The sequence below is a fragment of the Oncorhynchus mykiss genome, chromosome 15, assembly GCF_057628025.1.
Source record: "Oncorhynchus mykiss isolate SJ-2025 chromosome 15, ASM5762802v1, whole genome shotgun sequence".
Classification (NCBI taxonomy): domain Eukaryota; kingdom Metazoa; phylum Chordata; class Actinopteri; order Salmoniformes; family Salmonidae; genus Oncorhynchus; species Oncorhynchus mykiss.
Window position 1 is genome coordinate 47,729,790 of NC_143036.1, and position 20,281 is coordinate 47,750,070.

General features: G+C 40.7%; 2 protein-coding genes and 2 long non-coding RNA genes across 5 annotated transcripts in view; 2 read left to right on the forward strand and 2 right to left on the reverse strand.

The window, feature by feature from the left end:
- The window catches only part of alcama (activated leukocyte cell adhesion molecule a), a 62,110-nt gene extending 56,801 nt beyond the window's left edge, over positions 1 to 5,309 (reverse strand). For both annotated transcript variants that reach the window (XM_021563297.3, XM_021563296.3), the window contains exon 1: positions 2,841 to 5,309. In XM_021563297.3, coding sequence (XP_021418972.1) covers positions 2,841 to 2,898 — 58 coding nt within the window. In that variant the 5' untranslated portion in view covers positions 2,899 to 5,309. The remainder of the gene's footprint in view (positions 1 to 2,840) is intronic.
- Positions 5,310 to 8,687: 3,378 nt separating this feature from the next.
- On the reverse strand, positions 8,688 to 9,636 carry LOC110490117 (uncharacterized). Its single transcript, XR_002468662.3, has 2 exons — positions 9,192 to 9,636; positions 8,688 to 9,079 (listed from the first exon to the last, which is right to left on the reverse strand). It is a non-coding gene; the product is annotated as an uncharacterized LOC110490117 (long non-coding RNA).
- LOC149978065 (uncharacterized) lies at positions 9,353 to 10,049 on the forward strand. Its single transcript, XR_016486709.1, has 2 exons — positions 9,353 to 9,493; positions 9,808 to 10,049. It is a non-coding gene; the product is annotated as an uncharacterized LOC149978065 (long non-coding RNA).
- A 1,324-nt stretch (positions 10,050 to 11,373) lies between these two features.
- On the forward strand, positions 11,374 to 13,188 carry LOC149978066 (uncharacterized). Its single transcript, XM_090200189.1, has 4 exons — positions 11,374 to 12,121; positions 12,209 to 12,385; positions 12,476 to 12,537; positions 12,620 to 13,188. The coding sequence occupies exons 1-4, from the start codon at positions 12,058 to 12,060 to the stop codon at positions 12,716 to 12,718; spliced, it is 402 nt and encodes a 133-aa protein (XP_090056315.1). The 5' UTR covers positions 11,374 to 12,057; the 3' UTR covers positions 12,719 to 13,188.
- Positions 13,189 to 20,281: the final 7,093 nt, after the last annotated feature.

Genomic DNA, 20,281 nt, shown 5'->3' on the forward strand with positions numbered 1-20,281 from the left:
CAGTCAAATTACATTTTACCCATGACATCACCAAAAGTAAACTTTCTGTCGCTCTGAATGGAAGACCAAAGTGCATTCCTAGTTTGCTACTGGTGAATCATGCATTTGCTCACATGAAGGGAAGGGAAGAGGGAGGGTTGCCCATGCCTCTAGTTATTCCCCATTCTTACCAGGAACATGACATCAATAGTGGTGTTTCGACAAGATAGTGGTCAAGTTGGTTGTGGTTCCCCAATTGTTTAAGAACATGGAACAATTTGAGAGGCCAGAAACTATTATTTCTAAGTCCTGTGACAGACAGGAGGGTGCTTCAAAAAGACACTAAACTTTCCTAGAGGTGCTGGGAGTTTAAGGTAAAATACCAGCAACACCATCACATGAACTGCCCCAGTGATTGATGGAAACTCCCCCACTGTCCTGTTTAGCATTAATACTCAGTCATTGAATTCATCAATAAGTACATCGATGACGTCGTCCCCACAGTGACTGTACGTACATACCCCAACCAGAAGCCATGGATTAGAGGCAACATCCGAACTGAGCTAAAGACTAGTGCTGCCGCTTTCAAGGAGCGGGACTAACCCGGCATATATAAGAAATCCCACTATGCCCTCCGACGAACCATCAAACAAATTGTCAATACAGGACTAAGATTGAATCGCACTACACCAGCTCTGACACTCGTCAGATGTGGCAGGGCTTGCAAACCATTACAGACTACAAAGGGAAGCCACCGCACATTGACTATGTACCAGTAACTCCCTGTATATATTCTCACTAAGCATTTCACTGTAAGGTTGTATTCAGCGCGTGTGACTAATACTATTTGATTTTATTTAACGGAAAACCAATGCCATTTTACATGTCTGGGCGAGGTGGCTGGCGTTACCAGCACTCTTTCCACCTGAGGCTAAAGCAATTGGCGGTACAGTAAAACGCAGCCGGATAACACACCCATTATCTTGTCAGCTACAACATATCACCAGCAGCCTTGTCAAGTGAAGTTTTATTCCATTACATTCAACGAGACACATCTGTGACGGTTATGTAACATATTTCCACTAACACACATCCCAAAGGAATTGTAGTTATACTTTTTCCAGTTTCAATGGAAAATGCAACCACCTCAGTGTAACATAAAATGTCATGTCAGTCAAATGTCATTTGAACTTAGAAATACTGTAAGGCACTACGCAACTCTAACTTAACAGATCAGGCCAGTATGCCATGAAACTTCTCAGCAACAACAACAAAAAAGAAAGTGACATTTTTTCTATTACTATTCTTGAGAGGCTCAACTTCAAACAACTTCAAACATCATCCATCGTGTCATCAGTGGCCTGGTGTGGCTTTCAGCATAGCTTAAATCAAACCAAAATACTTCTGGTGCCCACCTTTCATGGGTCAGTTGGTTAACCTGATAAGTCACATGTCCAGACAACCCCCTCTCCCTTTAACAAAGAGCAGTGCTGTTAACAGCAGGAGTGTGGAATGACAGATGATGCCAATGATAAGGGATGGAAAATAGGTGCTGTAACTCTTTTTTTCACAAAACAAATGGGTTAGGGCTAACGTATTCAAATGAATTCGTCTCCGTGACACACTATGTTGCTGTAGTAACGTATATTCTTAAGCATTGCATTTCAATTACATCACATGCCTCATCATATTGAATGCTATTAAAAATATATATATCCTCCTTTCCAAAAACACGCACACAATGGAGATATGAACACGCACAAGTGGCCGCAACCAAAAATAGCCACACTTAATAAAATGTATAAATAACGATAAATTATCGACAGATTGAAATAAAGTTCTAAATTACTTGTTGATTTGCTCACATCAACATCCCAAAGTAGGTTTGCGTTAGAACAGAGTGCGCCTATATACACGTCTGATTGTAAAACCTTAAATGTTGATTCTTTCATTATAACGTCATTGTTTTATCAAGGCGTATCAAGGTGATTCGCTTATAAATGAACGTATGTTAGGCCAACTCGCTTCACTACAGTAGTGACTGACAGCCCCGCTTCCCTGCGGTATCGGGTTACACATGTACAGCCATGGGAGGCTCGGGAGTCCATACATTTGTGACGAAACGGTACATATCAGGAAAACAAGCTTCAAAGGCAAGAGTCAACACAGCGATATGGAAGACGTCCCTTCGTTTTATTTCGAATTAAAAATAAAACGCACACAATTTTAAGATGTGAAACAAAACCCGTGTTCATTACAGGAGGGACAAACTTGATATTAGATGAAAGCTGAGATCGAGACGAATCAGTAGATTCGCTAGCCAACTCTTGTACGTTCACATAGCGATAAACAATGAATGAGAGCAGTTCACCAGGAATTAAGTCGCATTAGGCATTACTAGGTACTGTTCATGGCCCTCTAACGTAACATTTAACATTCAGTCCACTTAACGGTAACGTTCAACAATTAGACCCTACCACAAAATGTGACGAGTGTGTCGTTTCAGAAGTTTATTTCATCAGTCGACTGTAGCCTAGTGTACATAGGCTTCCTTTACAGGCAACACACGTGCACTCCCGCTGGTGTTCATTGTGGTCGACTTTCTGCTATGTATCACTTTGTCTATTATAATCATCGTTATTAGGCCAAAAACAATGTTTCATTTAAAAGTTCAGAAACGAATGTGATTTTTTTTTAAATGTCAATTCAAATTTATATTGCAATATTTTTTTAATGGTCCGACTACAAAACGTTGATTCAACGTGTGATGTGTCACTTTGGACAAAAACGTATTACACCATGTTGTTTGTGTTCAGATAGGCTACATCAAATATGAAACTTGTGTAAGTCGCTCTACATACCTTGTAGAAAAGTAGCAGCAGTGACGAGGGAAAGCAAGAACCGGCCAGTCGAATCCATCCTTCGAAAGATTTCTTCCTCTCGAATTTACCTGTGTGTGATAAGCTTGACGCTATAATAGTAATAAGACTAGGTTTTTCGTCGCTTAGGATCGGTTTTCTCTACACCCGAAAAGAGAAGCGCTTGATACACGTATGAATGAGCAGGTGAGAGTACGAGGGCTGTGTGTTTTGGGAGGGCTGGCTCCCATGACGAAATTGACGCTAGATAGATGTCTTCAGCCAAGTAGTCTGACAAAAATACTAGCATGGAAGGAAACGTACCTGTTTATAACGTCGTAACGAGTCCTGCAAAACATGTTAGTTCATGATGAAGCATATGTTTTTGAAAATCCTTATTTAGCAAGCTAGCTGACTAGCTAAAATTAGCCAGCTATCTAGCTTTATGGGTGTTGTGACACGAGTATGAACTTGTAATTCGTGCTGTTTCATGTTTTTGGGACTCCTCAGAAAACCAGGCTGTTGTCTTGTGAAATAGTGGATGTGAGGAATCTAGCTAGCTAAAGCATTTACTGCAAATGTAAGGTACAATTTTGTGATCTTGCTTTGCTGATATTTGCCATGCAATGCAGATAGATGAAGTAACGTAGCTAGGTACTGTAACTATTTTCTTGCTTATTGTGCAGTGGAGGATACAAATGCCTGTATGCCTATGGGTGTGGTGTGTAGCTAACGTTAGCTATGTAGCCGATCTGTGTAAAACGTTTGGCATACATATTAGTTCAGAACCTAGTTATGAACCTCAGCTATCATAGCCAGTTGTATCGACTTCAAACCTGTGAATGGCATTAATGAAGCCTATGGATTGAGTAGAATATAATATAACTTTGTGCGAAGGATGCAACTCGTAGTTATTACCAAGCATACCCACATTGTAGCCTGTACATTTAATATAGTCACTGATCATGTACTATACTTTGGTAAATAAAGGTGCAGTTCAGATATGAATGTCTTTGAGACATAATTTTTCAGTCATATCCAATATTAGGAGTAGAGGTTGACCGATTATGATTTTTCAACTCCAAGATACCGATTATAGGAGGACCAAAAAAGCCGATACCGATTATTCATCCGATTTATTTTATTTGTAATAATGACAATTACAACAATACTTGAACACTTATTTTAACTTAATATAATACATCAATAAAATCAATTTAGCCTCAAATAAATAATGAAACATGTTCAATTTGGTTTAAATAATGCAAAAAAAGTGTTGGAGAAGAAAGTAAAAGTGCAATATGTGCTATGTAAGAAAGCTAACATTTCAGTTCCTTGCTCAGAACATGAGAACATATGAAAGTTGGTGGTTCCTTTTAACATGAGTCTTCAATATTCCCAGGTAAGAAGTTGTAGTTATTATAGGAATTATAGGACTATTTCTCTCTATACCATTTATTTCATATACCTTTGACTATTGGATGTTCTTATAGGCACTTTAGTATTGCCAGTGTAATTTAGCTTCCGTCCCTCTCCTCCCTGGGCTCGAACCAGCAACAGCCACCATTGAAGCAGCTTTACCCATGCAGAGCAAGGGGAACAACCACTGCAAGGCTCAGAGCGAGTGATGTTTGAAACGCTATAAGCACGCGCTAACTAGCTAGCCATTTCACTCCAGTTACACCAGCCTCATCTCGGGAGTTGATAGGCTTGAAGTCATAAACAGCGCAATGCTTGACGCACAAAAAAGAGCTGCTGGCAAACCGCACGAAAGTGCTGTTTGAATGAATGTTCACGCGCCGCGCCTGCTTCTGCCCACCACCACTCAGTCAGATACTTGTATGCTCAGTCAGATTATATGCAAAGCACGACACGCTAGATAATATCTAGTAATATCAACCATGTGAAGTTAACTCGTGATTATGATTGATTGATTTTATAAGACAAGTTTAATGCTAGCTAGCAACTTACCTTGGCTTACTGCATTCGCGTAACAGGCAGTCAGTCTCCTTGTGGAGTGCAGTGCAACAAGAGGCAGGTCGTTATTGCGTTAACTGTAAGGTTGCAAGATTGGATCCCCCGAGCTGACAAGGTGAAAATCTGTCGTCCTGCCCCTGAACGAGGCAGTTAACCCTCCGTTCTTAGGTCGTCATTGAAAATAAAAATGTGTTCTTAACTGACTTGCCTAGTCAGCCTAGCGGTCCTGTCTGAACGACCCGAAGCAGAAGATAAAGGGTCAAATCGGGGCAATGTAAAGGGGGTACGAGCAACTCCTTCCTCCGCCCTGTCCTCCGACTTGGCATCAGAAGGTCTATCAGTCTCCTCTCCTGAAGCCTCCCTCATCTTTCAACGGGAGAATTCATTATCTTACTAAACCCTCCCTGACTAGCACCAAAAGCTCAGCCTTTAGGGCTTTCGCAGGGACGAAGAGTCCATAATGGTCAGCTATAGCGACAAGGTCTACTTTCCGCAACCCCACCAAACGATCAACAGATGGCGCTTCAATAAATTTGGAGATGGCCGAGGCAGCCATTTTGTACACTGCAGTCTACTGAACACAAACTATACAAGTCATCCAAACTCACAACCTACCATCCCACCTCAATCACTAACCACAGCTAGCTCAGAGCAGCAGGGTCCGGTGGGTTTAAAGGAATTATCCCGGATGAGCCCCCATTATGTTACATATGCCTCTAGGAAGAGGGAACGCAACACCCTGCTACAACTCAACTCCCCGTGGTGTGGAAGAGGTACAGGACTGTAGGTGCGAGTAAGGATGACAAAGGCAGAGAATGTACCGCTTACAGGGAATTTATTGATTCCTTCACATGGTAAATTTGGGGAAAAGGGGCTGGACGGAACCAAAGCAAAGAAACTAAATGTCAAAGTCCCCCGCTCCTACCTTACCTGCCTACCCACTACTTAACTCAGCACCACCTGGTGCACTAACCAAAATACAGGGGGTGGTCCACCCAGGCCTTACCTAGTGTGCATAGACAGTGAATACTACAGGTTATGTATGCCCACAGGCCTCTTGCCTAAGCACTCCCTAGGTGCCTTCCCCCCCTAGGAACAAAAGCAGAATAATTACAGAGTCCTTTTGGCATACACATACCTTTGCAGAACCGGCTACAAAATACTATACACAAACTATTTGAGCAACAACCAACACAAGATATAACAATAAGCTCCTTCTAAGAAACAACCAACACAGGCTATCACCCTCAGCTCTCTTAATAACAACAATCAACACAGAACACACTAATCATCGCTCTTCTAAGCAACAGAACACTGGCTTATATAGCTTCAGAAGGAGTCGGTAATTGAAGACAGCTGTTTCTGACAAGAGGGCGCGGTCAGCTCCAATCATCAATGGGGCTGACCAATCAGCTGCTTGGGGGAATTTCAGGAAGCCATCCTGAAACACACACATACAAACAAAACCACAACACAGAAACTGGGGTACGTAACACAGATCAATGCAGATGAAGGAAATTAGATATTGAGATGAACCGGTTTTAGAGTATTTACATGACGCATAGGAAGTGTAGTGTACTGTTTTTTAAGTTACATTTCTGTATATATGAATTACAAATCAGCCTTTAACTAGTTAAATCATATTTCTTGTCTCTATTGCAGTTACAATGTGTAACCATTGATGTCCCAGGACCAAGATTGGTAAACACTGTTGAAGTGTTAAATTGTAATACAGACATGCAGATACAGCATCAATCAAAGACTGGAATTTGATACCTGAACTGCACCTTTATTTACCAAAGTAGAGTACATGATCAGTGAATGTATAAAATGTACAGGCTACAATGTGGGGATGCTTGGTAATAACTACATGTATATATATACATATACGAGTTGCATCCTTGGCACAAAGTTATATTATATTCTACTCAATCCATAGGCTTCATTAATGCCATTCAGACAGGTTTGAAGTCGATACAACTGGCTATGATAGCTGAGGTTCATAACTAGGTTCTGATGCCAAACGTTTTACGGTCCATACACAGATCGGCTACATAGCTAACGTTAGCTACACACCACACCCATAGGCATACAGGCATTTGTATCCTCCAGTGCACAAAAAGCAAGAAAAAAGTTACAGTAGCTAGCTACGTTACTTCATCTATCTGCATTGCATGGCAAATATCAGCAAAGCAAGATCACAAAATTGTACCTTACATTTGCAGTAAATGCTTTAGCTAGCTAGATTCTTCACATCCACTATTTCACAACAGCTTGGGTTGCTGGTTGTTTCAGGAGTCCCTAAAACAACCAGAATTACAATTTCATACTCATGTCACAACACCCATTAAGCTAGCTGGCTATCTAGTCAGCTAGTTTGCTAAATCGCGATTTTCCTAAATTAACTTCATGACAACAAAATATGCGTAATCGTTTGTCTCCACATTAACTAACATATTCCTGTCACGTTTTGCCTGCTTCGTTATAGCGTTGTAATCACTTACACTTGCCCCCGTCCCAGTATTTCGTCATGGGAATCACTCGATATGATTGGTCGTCGCCGCTGGTGATTTTTATTTTTATTATGAACACAAGTACAACAACAAAAAACAGAAATATACAAACAAGAGTACATAAACCTAACAGACAGGGGTATTACATATCCAGATTCATTTTCAATTTGTTAAATACTTTTATGGTGCGTAATTGCTTTTTTGTTTTTTCATTTACCGAGAATTTCAAAATAATATTTCAATTCTATCTTAAATAATGTGAAAAGGGGTTTGTTCTCTGCCCACTGCATTTTATGGACAAATAATCTTCCATGAAAGATAAACAAATTAACAATGAAAGTTAAATCAGGGTCCATATCATTTGGTTCAAAATAAACACAATATCTAGTCTTTCAAATTGTCTTTCAAATTAACATTAATAGTTGTTTCTTTTAAAATAAAATATTCTAACTCACACCAAAATATTCTGACATAAGAGCAGTCCCAAAATAAATGGTCAAGAGTCTCTGGGTCACAATCACAAAATACACATTTGTTATCAATAGCTATTTTAAATCTGTGTATAATAAAGGTCATTTCAGGGTAGATTCTATGAATGAGTTTGTATGATACCTCTTTCACCTTAGATGTACAATATTTACCAGATAACGAAACTGTTCCAGTTCACTTGTCCGAGGGCTGCATTTCAGTACATTTTAGCAGAGGGAATAGTAACATATTGACATAGTTTCCTTATATACATGTTATTACATTTGATACTCCTCTGGAGTGAATGTAACATTGTATGTTCTAATAATTTCTGGATAATCATATAGTTGTCCAAAGTTTGTATTTTTCACCGCTTCCCGCCGACATTTGCAATGGAATGCAGCTGAAGTAACGTAGCTAGCTAACTATTTTCTAGCGTATTCCCTCAGGAACAAAAACAAGGTCAATTTACAATGCCAGACCTGCGGTGTGGTACTGGCACATGACGTGGGGCGCTATTGAGTCTCGGCAGCTAACCAAGCGAGGGTCATTATATACAACAGTTAGATCGATGGATATGTTCCCATGACCAATTATAACGATGAACAAAATGTTATGATTGTTTACGGTTGAAAATTTGGAACCGGCTCCAGTGTAGGCCCTTTGCGATTTGATATAGCGCTGAGCGTCTATTTAAACAATGAGGCCCAAGAGGGTGTGGTATATGGGTTATATACCAAGGCTACGGGTTGTTCTTTCTACGACGCAACGCGGAGTGCCTGCATACAGCCCTTAGCCGTGGTACATAGGCCATATACCACTAACCCCCAAAGTGCCTTATTGCTTTTATAAACCGGTTGCCAACAAAGTAAGGCAAGAAACTACACATCTATATTGAAAATGTTGCTTTAATAAATACATTCACAATAAATACATACTGCCAGAAAAAGTAGTCCGGACAAAAGTATCAACGCTAAACTGGTTGCTATGCAACATAACCACAGGCAAGATGGCAAACCTACATTACATGTATGCAAAAACCGAGCATTAGCGCCCCTTTATAGAATGACTAACACATGACAATTATTTATTAACATTGATCTGAATGTTGTCATTTATTGTGCACAAATGAAACAAATGTTCCATGTTTGTTGGCTCCACGCTACTGTAAATGGATGACGGAGGTAGTAGTTTGTGTACATCTGTGACGAGCCAGCTATTTTTCAGGATTTTGGCAGCATTGTTACGAGGGTGTTCACTCCTATCGGCTCTTGACATGTGTACCTTGAAACACAGGGGAAAACAACGTTAGCTAATAGTTAGGACTACAAAACTACCGGTTATATTGTCAGGGTACATTTAGAATGATGTAACTAGCTAACTAACAGTTACATACCATACGTATCCATTCACTGCTTTGTCGCACCCCTCTTCCTCAACTTTTTAATTACGCTGAGAGACGACACATTGTTGCGCGTTGTGATTTCGGTGTCCTGTATATTCCATGCCAGACTGAGAGGGGGTCATTGATCTTTCGGTTCAAGTCCAGCGGCAGTTTAGCTGCTAATCCCATCTTTTTCGCCATTCATGTTTCTCACTTAACCATAACAGTCCCGTAAAATGACTTTCAGCTCCATTTTGGTTGTATTCACAAACTCACAATGTATCCCTTGTTCGGTGCACCAGTCAGTGAAGCGGGTAAGTGCCCACTTTGTTTCACAATTCGTTTCAGTTTCCCTCAAATTCATTTTAACTTTTATTTTCTACATCGGCATGTGGAACTATTATTGCTGTAGCCATTTTATAGAGGTGAAAAGGCGCAATGATATCATGGTGAACGTAAACAGTCTCACATACACACGGCTAAATGCTGTTTTTAGCCAATCAGCATCCAGTATGCAAACTACCCGGTTTATAAAGAGCTCTATACTAAGAATAACGATTCTGACCGAGTGTGTCGCTTCTGACCTGTAAAGTTTCTGACTGAGGGTCCCTTTTATTCAACACCTCAGTTCAGATGAGGACAAGGAGCCATCCTCCAGTGAAGATGAGAGGACGATCGGGACAGACCGGACATCCTGGTACCTGGTCACATCCAGCTGTGACCTGTCAATCTAGGCAGGTGGGGCGGAGCTCCACCTGTTTTGAGGGAGGCCCAACATGTTTTGCATGTTATTCTGACATCAATACCTGTCACATATCAGCTTTAAAAAAACATGAATAAAATAATTGACTTAATATAGCCACATACAAACTTGGTCTCTTTTTTGCTTTCTTGAGTAAGGCAGCTCCAAAATGCAGGTGTTTCAGCCTAGTTCAGTGCTTTTTGTGGTGGTGGGGCAGCCAGCGGAAAATGCGAACCTTTACATGATATTGTATACACATTACTACATGATAGGAATACCGTTTGATACACTGTATCCCTCATGGGACCTCTTTAGTGACCAGAGGTGGGCCAACCGTTTGAAATCTTCTTACATTTTTATTGAGGAACAGTCCATTGTTAGTTCGAGTACTTCAACATTACAATGAAATGAATGTTGTAAAAGTGTATGGTGTAAATTAAAGTGATCCGTCTTTGAATTTACTTCATTCTGGTTCATTTCAGCAGCATATTCCTCTTTGGCGTTTGTTTGTCTGTCTTTTCCCCGTTGGTGTTCATATGTCTGTGCCCACAACTTGAAATGAAAGGCCATAGTATGAGTCATAATACCCATAAAACCTAACGGCCAAACAAGAATATCATTCCAATCTTTTTTCCACCATTTATTTTTCCCATAGGGTTTTTTAGAAACACTTAAAGGGCTGTGTTTTGTGTAGGCTTACCCTGTCGTGACGTTTTGATAACCGTCTAACTCTCTAAGACAAGGTAACTTTTATCAATATCCGGGGGCTCTGGGTACTGGAACACATTGAGAGAAAGTGTCAAACACAACGTAGCAGCCAAGTAGCCTACTACAGCGGGGAGAACAAGTATTTGTAACACTGCTGATTTTGCAGGTTTTCCTACTTACAAAGCATGTAGAGGTCTAATTTTTATCATAGGTACACTTCAACTGTGAGAGACGTAATCTAAAACAAAAATCCAGAAAATCACATTGTATAATTTTTAAGTAATTAATATGCATTTTATTGCATGACATAAGTATTTGATCCCCTACCAACCAGTAAGAATTCCAGCTCACAGACCTGTAAGTCTTTTTTTAAGAAGCCCTTGTAACGGTTTTCTTGCGGTGAAGGAGAGGCGGACCAAAACGCAGCGTGGTGGTTATTCATGGTACTTTAATAAAGACACTATACATGAATAAACTAACAAAACAAGAAATGTGAAAAAACAAAACTGCCCTATCTGGCACAAACACAGAGACAGGAACAATCCCCCCCCCCCCAGAAACACTCAAAGAATATGGCTGCCTAAATATGGTTCCCAATCAGAGACAACAATAAACACCTGCCTCTGATTGAGAACCACTCTAGACAGCCATAGACTATGCTAGATACCCCTACTATAATACAAACCCAATACCTAACAAAAACCCCAAGACAAAACACACCACATACAAAACCCATGTCACACCCTGGGGCCTGTTGCACAAAAGTAGAATTAAGACATCCGGGATAAATGACTCAGCTGAGCTCAATGAAGCCAAAACATGTGCGTCCAGGCTTAATTGGTTGCACAAAGACCAAGCCAGGATGAGCAGACACGGATTCATTAAGCCAGGTGAAACCAATCCTGGATAGGTGCGCGCTCACGGCTCACTCAAATAGACCCCGCCACAGATCACAGATTAACTGATTTACCATGGCAACTAGAGCCGCGTACTTTTCCCCGTCGGAAGCACAAATCCTCATGGAGGCATACGAGGAGGTAAAAGATATAATTAAGAAGAAAGGCAACACCGCCACAGTGATAAAGCAAAGAGAAAAAGCGTGGCAAAGTATTGCAGACCGCCTGAATGCGTAAGTAGTGCACAATTACACACTCACCGCTCCGCTGAAACATCACAATTACAATTCAAATATTTAATTCACATCTCCAAAAATGCAGTTATACTGTAATTATGAAACGGTTAATTTTTTTTATTGAAATGCACTGCAGATATGAGTGAAATTGTGTAAAGTAACTCCATCACACTGTATAAAGCTATGATAAAATTTTTGATATTTTTACTGAAAACAAGACAAAAATACCAAGTAATTTTTTGCAGTGTGACTCCATTAAGTGTGTGTGTGTGTGTGTGTGTGTGTGTAGATTAAACATGAACGGGCCAAAACGGACATGGCAGCAGGTCAAAATCAAATACAAGAACATTCTGCAGAATGGTATGGTCCCTGACTAATATTTAACAAAGCACAAGCATATATTGTACCCAGAAGGTGCCTGCTCACACATTGTCTGTACTGTTTTAGCAGTGAAAAAGAATACCCACAGACAAGGCACGGGTGGTGGGTCACCAAAGGCTGACCTTACCCCAGCAGAGGACATGGCCTTGGAGCTAAATAAAGGCAGGCCCGTCTTAGAGGGGATCCCTGGGGGGAAAGAGACGAGCATAGGTTCCTCCCAAGATGCCACCCGCTTCATTCAAGGTATGTCCTTCCATCTCTACATGGGATACAACCACATTCATATTGAATCAATTTGGACTGTCTGACTTTGGTTTACCTATTGCCTTGCAGTGTCTGGCAGCACTGTGTTCCTGTTAGAGCCACCAGCACAAGCACCAGACGATGCTGATCCAGTGAGTACTCCATCAAAGGCATACTGTAGGCCTGGCATGTCTTGTCTACTAGCTTCAATATGAATCCGATTAAATGTGATAGGGTGAAGGCCCCAGTGCAGCAGCAACAGCACATGATGGAGACGATGATGAGGAGGAGACCATCTCTCTGGATTCCAGAAGGCATGAGGTATCATGTTAAGACTGTGAAAGTACTATTTACTCTACAATGGTGAGGAGTCCTCATCAAAATCAAAAAATCTAATTTCTTTTACAGGACCCAGATGCTATACAGTGGGAAAACCAGCCTGGCAACATAGTGCGTATTAATAAAAGGACACCACATCCTGCCAAATTCCAGCTGCGCTAATTGTATTGTGTTCACAGAGCTCACAAGCTATCAGAAAGTTGTATGGCAACCACCTCCGGTGCCAAATAGAACTGGCAGACATAGACATTCAGTACAAGAAGAAAAAGATGGAAAATCTTGCACTGGAGTTCGAAATAAAAAAGAGGACAATTAGGAAACTGGACCTTGAAATAAAAAAACTTGAGAGGGAGGTGAGATATGCCTTCAATGTACACTGTATGCTAACTGTAACACAAATGTATTAATCATTATTTTTCTTTCCTCCCCCAGCTCCAAGAAGATGACACAGCTCAAAATAAAAATTAGGTATATTCTCGTAAAGTCAAGTGAGCCATGACATATGAGCTCTTATTGTGAGCACACAGGACGGTGGCATCTTTCTAAGGTTTTTTTTATTTTCCCAGCAATCAGTACAACCAAGTCATCGTTATAAGGCATCGCCCTCTTTTGCCCACCCCCCCCAGCACCAGGTGTGGCCACTAGCCTATATGAAGGCCCAAAATTGTGTGTTCCTTTCTGCTCTGACAATGGCATGCCCATTCGTGCGAGATGTGGTGGATGAAGAAGCACTTGTGCTGAGGAGAGCCTTCAGGTGAGAAAGGGTCTTCAGGGACCGGTTGGACCCACTGGCCTTCCCTGATGACCATCTATATGAAAGATACAGGTTTTCTGCAGATGGCATCAGGTATCTATGCAGACTACTGGGTCCCAGGATTAAGCACCGCACTGCACGGAGCCATGCACTGAGTGTGGAGCAAATGGTTTGTGTGGCCTTGCGCTTTTTTGCTAGTGGAGCCTTCCTGTACTCAGTGGGGGATGCAGAACAGCTGAACAAGGCCACAATTTGCCGCACAATAAGGAGTGTGTGTCTGGCTATCAAAGCATTAGCAGATGTCTTCATCTCCTTCCCTGGCCACAGAAGACTCTGTGACATCAAAGAGGAGTTCTATAGGATTGCAGGTAAGAGGATCTACAAATTACAGGACAACTGTTAACACATAGTAGGATACTCATTACTTTGTGTGACAGGTTTCCCCAATGTCATTGGTGCAGTGGACTGCACACACATAAGGATAAAAGCCCCCTCAGGTGCCCATGAGGCCGATTTTGTGAATAGGAAATCCTTTCACAGCATTAATGTTCAGGTGAACATAACTTTTTGATATTGTCCATTGACGAACACTCTGCATTGCCAGTGATGTGCATTGATTGGTGTAATATTCCTCATCTTATGATTTCAGATGGTCTGCAATGCTGACTGTGTGATCAGCAATGTTGTGGCAAAATGGCCTGGCTCAGTCCATGACTCCAGAATCTTTCGGGCCTCTGAAATCTATCAGTGCCTATCACAAGGTAAGCCACACAACCCCTATTTATAACCATCATGGCTGTGTCAAGAATATCACTGTGTTTATGAGGTAGTAATGATGAGATTTTGTGTTGACAGGTGAATTCTCTGGTGTGTTGCTGGGAGACAGGGGGTATGGCTGCCAGCCTTTTCTCCTGACACCTTTCACAGACCCCCAGGAAGCACAGCAGGCCTACAACCATGCCCATGCCAGGACCAGGGCCAGAGTTGAAATGACCTTTGGCCTCCTGAAGGCACGCTTTCACTGCCTTCACAAATTAAGGGTCAGCCCTGTTAGGGCATGTGATATTACTGTGGCTTGTGCTGTCCTCCACAATGTGGCCTGCCTGAGGAAGGAGAGGGCCCCCAGAGTGCCACCAGCCATGGACTGGGACAATCCGGCAATCTTCCCTGATGACGACAGTGGTCGGCTGCTGAGGGACCAATATGTGTTGAATTATTTTAGTTAGTATGTGTGCTTTCAATTTTGGTTAAATATGTCCTGCGGTGGCAGAGGAATTTGGGTTTTTTTGGGTTTGTTTTTTGACGAATTTGGCCTCTTATGATGTTTGTGCGGTATACTGTGTGTAATACAAGGCTGCAGGGAGGCTACTGCATCCATTCATTTGTCTGTTCAGTTGATGTGTATGGATTTGTCCTGCATTTATTTTAGTGTGCAGACATGCAGGGTGTGTTATACACATTCAAAGGTCTGTATATGTATCATTTTGTATAATATGCTTAGATTCTGTGCTTTCCATCTTGTAGAGTCACTGTGACTTCAGTTTTGAAAGGAGCTGATGGTTTACCTGCTTTGTTTTGTCCTTATTCAATAAAGGAACATAATGTTACACATTGTGTTTTTATATTCATATGGAATGTGTATTTGTTTATATGACAGAGTACTAGGGCCACACTGAAGAAAAAGGATAAAGTCATAAATTTATGAGGCTGGTTCTTTCTGCAGAAAAGCTACATATTGTTTTTACAGTTTTGATACTTATGACAATGTGATACTTAATATTCTGGCACATCAGCATGTCTTTGTTTATGAAACCATACTGAAGTACAATTTCACGAAATGCCCCACATCTGTCATTTTAACAACTGTCCTCCTTTAAAACAACTGGTTACAATATTATGACTTGTGTTTTTTTCCCCTCTGTGGCCCTAATATTCTAGCATTTTATATATAGCCTTATAGTCTATGGGAAACTGTAAATTATCTAATGATAGCAACATCTAAAAATCATTTTTTATCCAAAATCATTGAAATTAATGATCACAAACGTTTAAATAACAGTGGGTCTAGTTATATGTGATAACAATGTATAGTGAGCAGTGAAATAACTATTGGTTTCCATTTGTGGTGACTGCTGACTGACATTAGGGATGAGATTAAATAGATCCTGGAATTTAGCCTGGTCTGGAGCAGGCTAGCTCCACAGAATAAATCTCCATGGTAATTTATACCATAACATATCCTCCTGCCCCCTATCCATCTTTAGTGCAACCGGATTACGGATCAATTGAGCCAGGATCACCAAGATATCCTGGCTTAATCCCTTATCCTAGTTTTGTGCAACAGGCCCCTGGCCTGACCAAATTAATAAAGAAAACACAAAATACTAAGACCAGGGCGTGACAGCCCTCCTGTTCTCCACTCATTACCTGTATTAACTACACCTGTTTGAACTCGTTACCTGTATAAAAGACACCTGTCCACACATATTCTTCTGCGGGCACTGTTAGTAGTAGCAGGGGTTACCTTGGTAACACTGTTGGGATAGCATCTTCTGAGGGCAGTGTTAGTAGTAGCAGGGGTTACCTTGGTAACACTGTTGGGATATCATCTTCTGAGGGCAGTGTTAGTAGTAGCAGGGGTTACCTTGGTAGCACTGTTGGGATATCATCTTCTGAGGGCAGTGTTAGTAGTAGCAGGGGTTACCTCTGTAACACTGTTGGGATATCATCTTCTGAGGGCAGTGTTAGTAGTAGCAGGGGTTACCTTGGTAGCACTGTTGGGATATCATCTTCTGAGGGCATTGATGTGAAACATATATACAGTGTTGAGTTACCTCAAGATGAGGTGAAGTTGATTAAAGCCACCGCACGTGTATATTGAGTGGCTATGGAGGAAGAAGGGGAAAGGGAACAAAGTGAAAATTATATGGCTTGGGAACACCTCATGGAAACTGTGGCCTGACAGGGGCAATACTCGTTATGTTTTGTATTTCTTTTTGTTTTTCAAGTTTTGTGCTTTCAATCTCTTAGGAACCCGATGGAGGAAGTCAAAAGCTCCAGCTGAAATGGAGGTAGTCAAAAGCTCCAGCTGAAATGGAGGAAGTCAAAAGCTCCAGCTGAAATGTCATTATCAGTTGTCTGACGAGAGATGGAAATAAGAGTGTACATAGTGTGATTATAGATCATCAACTGTGAATATTAATCATATTTTTTTGTTTTATTTATAAGTCATTTCCAAGTTTATATAATGTTGAACAGCATGGAGTTAATGTTCAAAGGGGGAACTGATGAGTTCTAAACTTGAAATATCTTTATTCATGTTACTGAGGGAGAGAGGGGATTGTAGAATGTTTATGTTCCGTCAGAACATGTTATTGTTAGACATCAGGTATCCTATGGAAAGGAGAAGGGTCACAGTCTGGTACAAGGACAGCCGTGAGTTGGGGAGGAGTGGGGAATTTGGGCAGAGGTCAGGTTAGATGAAGTGAGAAAGAACAGGCAACACTAAAGTTATGTCTAGCAACAGAGATATAGTGGCTATCCCGATGTGTAAGGAGGAGACTCAGCATAGAAGGTAGGTTTAAACACCAGTGCTTGTGTAAATATGTTTTTGTCTTACGCAACTGTGTGACCCAGTGGGTGAATAAACTTGGTTTGAGTTTTTACTCTGTTTAATGAAGACATACAAACGATGCAATAACTCATATAGAATCATGTAGTAACCAGAAAAAAGTAAAGCCTCTGAAATAGCAGTGAGTGATCAATAGTATGGAAAGCCTTTGACAGGTCAATGAAGATGGCAGCAGAATGTTTTATCCATAAAGTTAACCAGGGATGAGGCAGAGATAGTGCTATGGCCTGGTCGAAAACTCGACTGATGTACATTTAGAAAAAAATTCACAGATAAGAAAGCTCTTAGTTCAGAATTAATCAAAAATTCTAATATTTTTAGCTAGGAAAGAAAGCTTCTAAAATAGGCCAATAATTATTTAGGTCACAAGGGTCACAACCTTTGTGAAGGGGGAGTACATTGGCCGCTTTCCAAACTTGGGGATAGTACCAATTAATGATGCCTGAGCCTGTTATATTTTATATTGTATAGGCTTAGGCCTATTTATTTTATTGATTTTTGTATTTGTCATTGTCATGTATTTATTTTCTGTCTCTCTAGACGATACAGACTGGTCTCTTATCGGATGACTCTGGAGTGGATGCTGAGGGGAGAACGTCTAAGTCGAGGCCAAAGACGGGTACTCCCAGTCTGTTTGGTGGCAGCAATTAGATCTAACTACCCTGATCCCAACTACAGCTATGTTGGATTCCAGGAAGTTGAGGAGGCTCATAGCATCTTATACGAATAACATTTTCAAGAAATAACGTTATTTCTTTAGTAGTTTTTATTATAAACACTTAAAAATGTTATTATAAACACAACAATTACACAGTTACTATGCCAATCACACTTTCACTCGGCATTAGTTAGACCAGGGATTTTCAAACTTGTTCCTGGAGAGCTACAGTCTTGTAGGTTTTCACTCCAACAGGTGAGCTTGTTTAGGGTTGGGTTGGAGTGAAAACCTATGGGACGGTAGAGCTCTAGGTTTAAGGTTTGAGAACCGTGGGGTCATAGAGATAGAGTGGGCTGATTCGAATATGCTGAGCCAGGGCACCGGAATATAGCAGCATGGTGCATCATCCGGAAACATATTTTCCATAAATTATATGTTTGAATTTTCAAAATACTTTTCATTGGGAAAGCAGATCAAGCTTTTTAATAAAAAGTAGGGCTGTGGCGGTCACAACATTTCGTCAGCCAGTGTTTGTCAAGCAATTATAGTGCTGCGTTGTGCCCTTCTCCCTGAATGTGCTGCGCAATCTGATATGTCTCTCACTCACACAGCTCTCTGTCAGGTTTTTCTTACAGGCTACAAGTGAAGACAGACACATCAGGGACACAACTGCGCACGTCCTTATCCAATTCCGAGGTGCATATTGAAGATATTGGAAGAACCGTCCACATTTACTTTTTGTCAGCCAACAAGATGAGTAGGCCTAACGAACAGCAAAAGCACTAGCCAATGTCAATCTACTATCCCCCGTAGTACAAAAGTCAACCAAAAGTCAAGTATTCCAAACATAGTCTGGGACAGTTGTGGGATGTGATAGATCCCAAATTAACACAACCACTAGCATGCAATGTGGCTGACACAACAGTTCAGAACATTTAGCTTAAAATGTTGATAAACTATTAAACTATTTCTTCACATTATAAGCGCAGCAAAGCGCTATAAGCACAAATGTTCCATTAGCGTACAACACCGTTATCAAAATGTCATGATTTTATTATAATGTGCATTTTTATGGTGAAAATTATCTTCCCCAAACTTGAAACTCACACGCTGCTTATATATTTGGGCTCCCGAGTGGGGCAGCGGTCTTAGGCACTGGATATCAGTGCTAGATTCTTCACTACAGACCCTGGTTCGATCACGGGCTGTATCACAACCGGCAGTGATCGGAAGTCCTATACGGTGGCGCACAATTGGACCAGCGTTGTCTGGTATCGGGGAGGGTTTGGCCGTCATTGTAAAAAAAAAAAAGTTCTTAACTGAATTTTGCACGCCCAATTTTTCAGTTTTTGATTTGTTAAAAAAGTTTGAAATATCCAATAAATGTCGTTCCACTTCATGATTGTGTCCCACTTGTTGTTGATTCTTCACAAAAAAAATACAGTTTTATATCTTTATGTTTGAAGCCTGAAATGTGGCAAAAGGTCGCAAAGTTCAAGAGGGCCGAATACTTTCGCAAGGCACTGTAAATGAAGGTCAAATAAGAAAAATGAAGGTGCATTTTTAGGTGAAAATTATCTTCCTGAAACTTGAATCTCACGCGCTGTGTAGGTATGCCAGTTAGGCTCTACACCCCTTGTAAAGCAGATTAATGTGCTTAATTTTAAGAAGTTATTTGGCCAATTTAGTTGTGATACAAACCTTATCAAAACATATAGGCCTATGGGCTAGGCTACATGAGGTGTGCAACTGATTTGTACAAGTGGCAAAAAAAAACATTGTTTCTTATTCTGGGCATCATTCACAAGTGATAGGCTAATATTGTCACCCATCAGACTATTCTTGATTTAATATTTTCTTTACATATACAAAATAATATAGGTGTGACATTTGTTTTGATTTAGAATTGACCATTATCATGCACGAAACCGGGACAGAGGAAAAAAATACATGTCATCTATGCACTTAAATAGCGAACGGAGGACGCTTTTCTACGTGGTTTATTTTCATGCCAGCCAGGCAGGCTATACTCCTGTTGTAAATATGAGCAATGTGCTTAATATTAGGAAAGTTAAGAAATAAATATACAGTTGAAGTCGGAAGTTTACATACACTTAGGTTGGAGTAATTAAAAAACGTTTTTCAACCACTCCACAAATGTCTTGTTAACAAACTAGTTTATGCAAGACGGTTAGGACATCTACTTTGTGCATGACACAAGTAATTTTTCCAACAATTGTTTACAGACAGATTATTTAACTTTTAATTCACTGTATCACAATTCCAGTGGGTCAGAAGCTTACATACACTAAGTTGACTGTGCCTTTAAACAGCTTGGAAAATTCCAGAAAATTATGTCATGGCGTTAGAAGCTTCTGATAGGCTAATTGACATCATTTGAGTCAATAGTACGCAAGTATAAACACCATGGGACCACGCAGCCGTCATACCGCTCAGGAAGGAGACGCGTTCTGTCTCCAAGAGATTAATGTACTTTGGTGCTAAAAGTGCAAA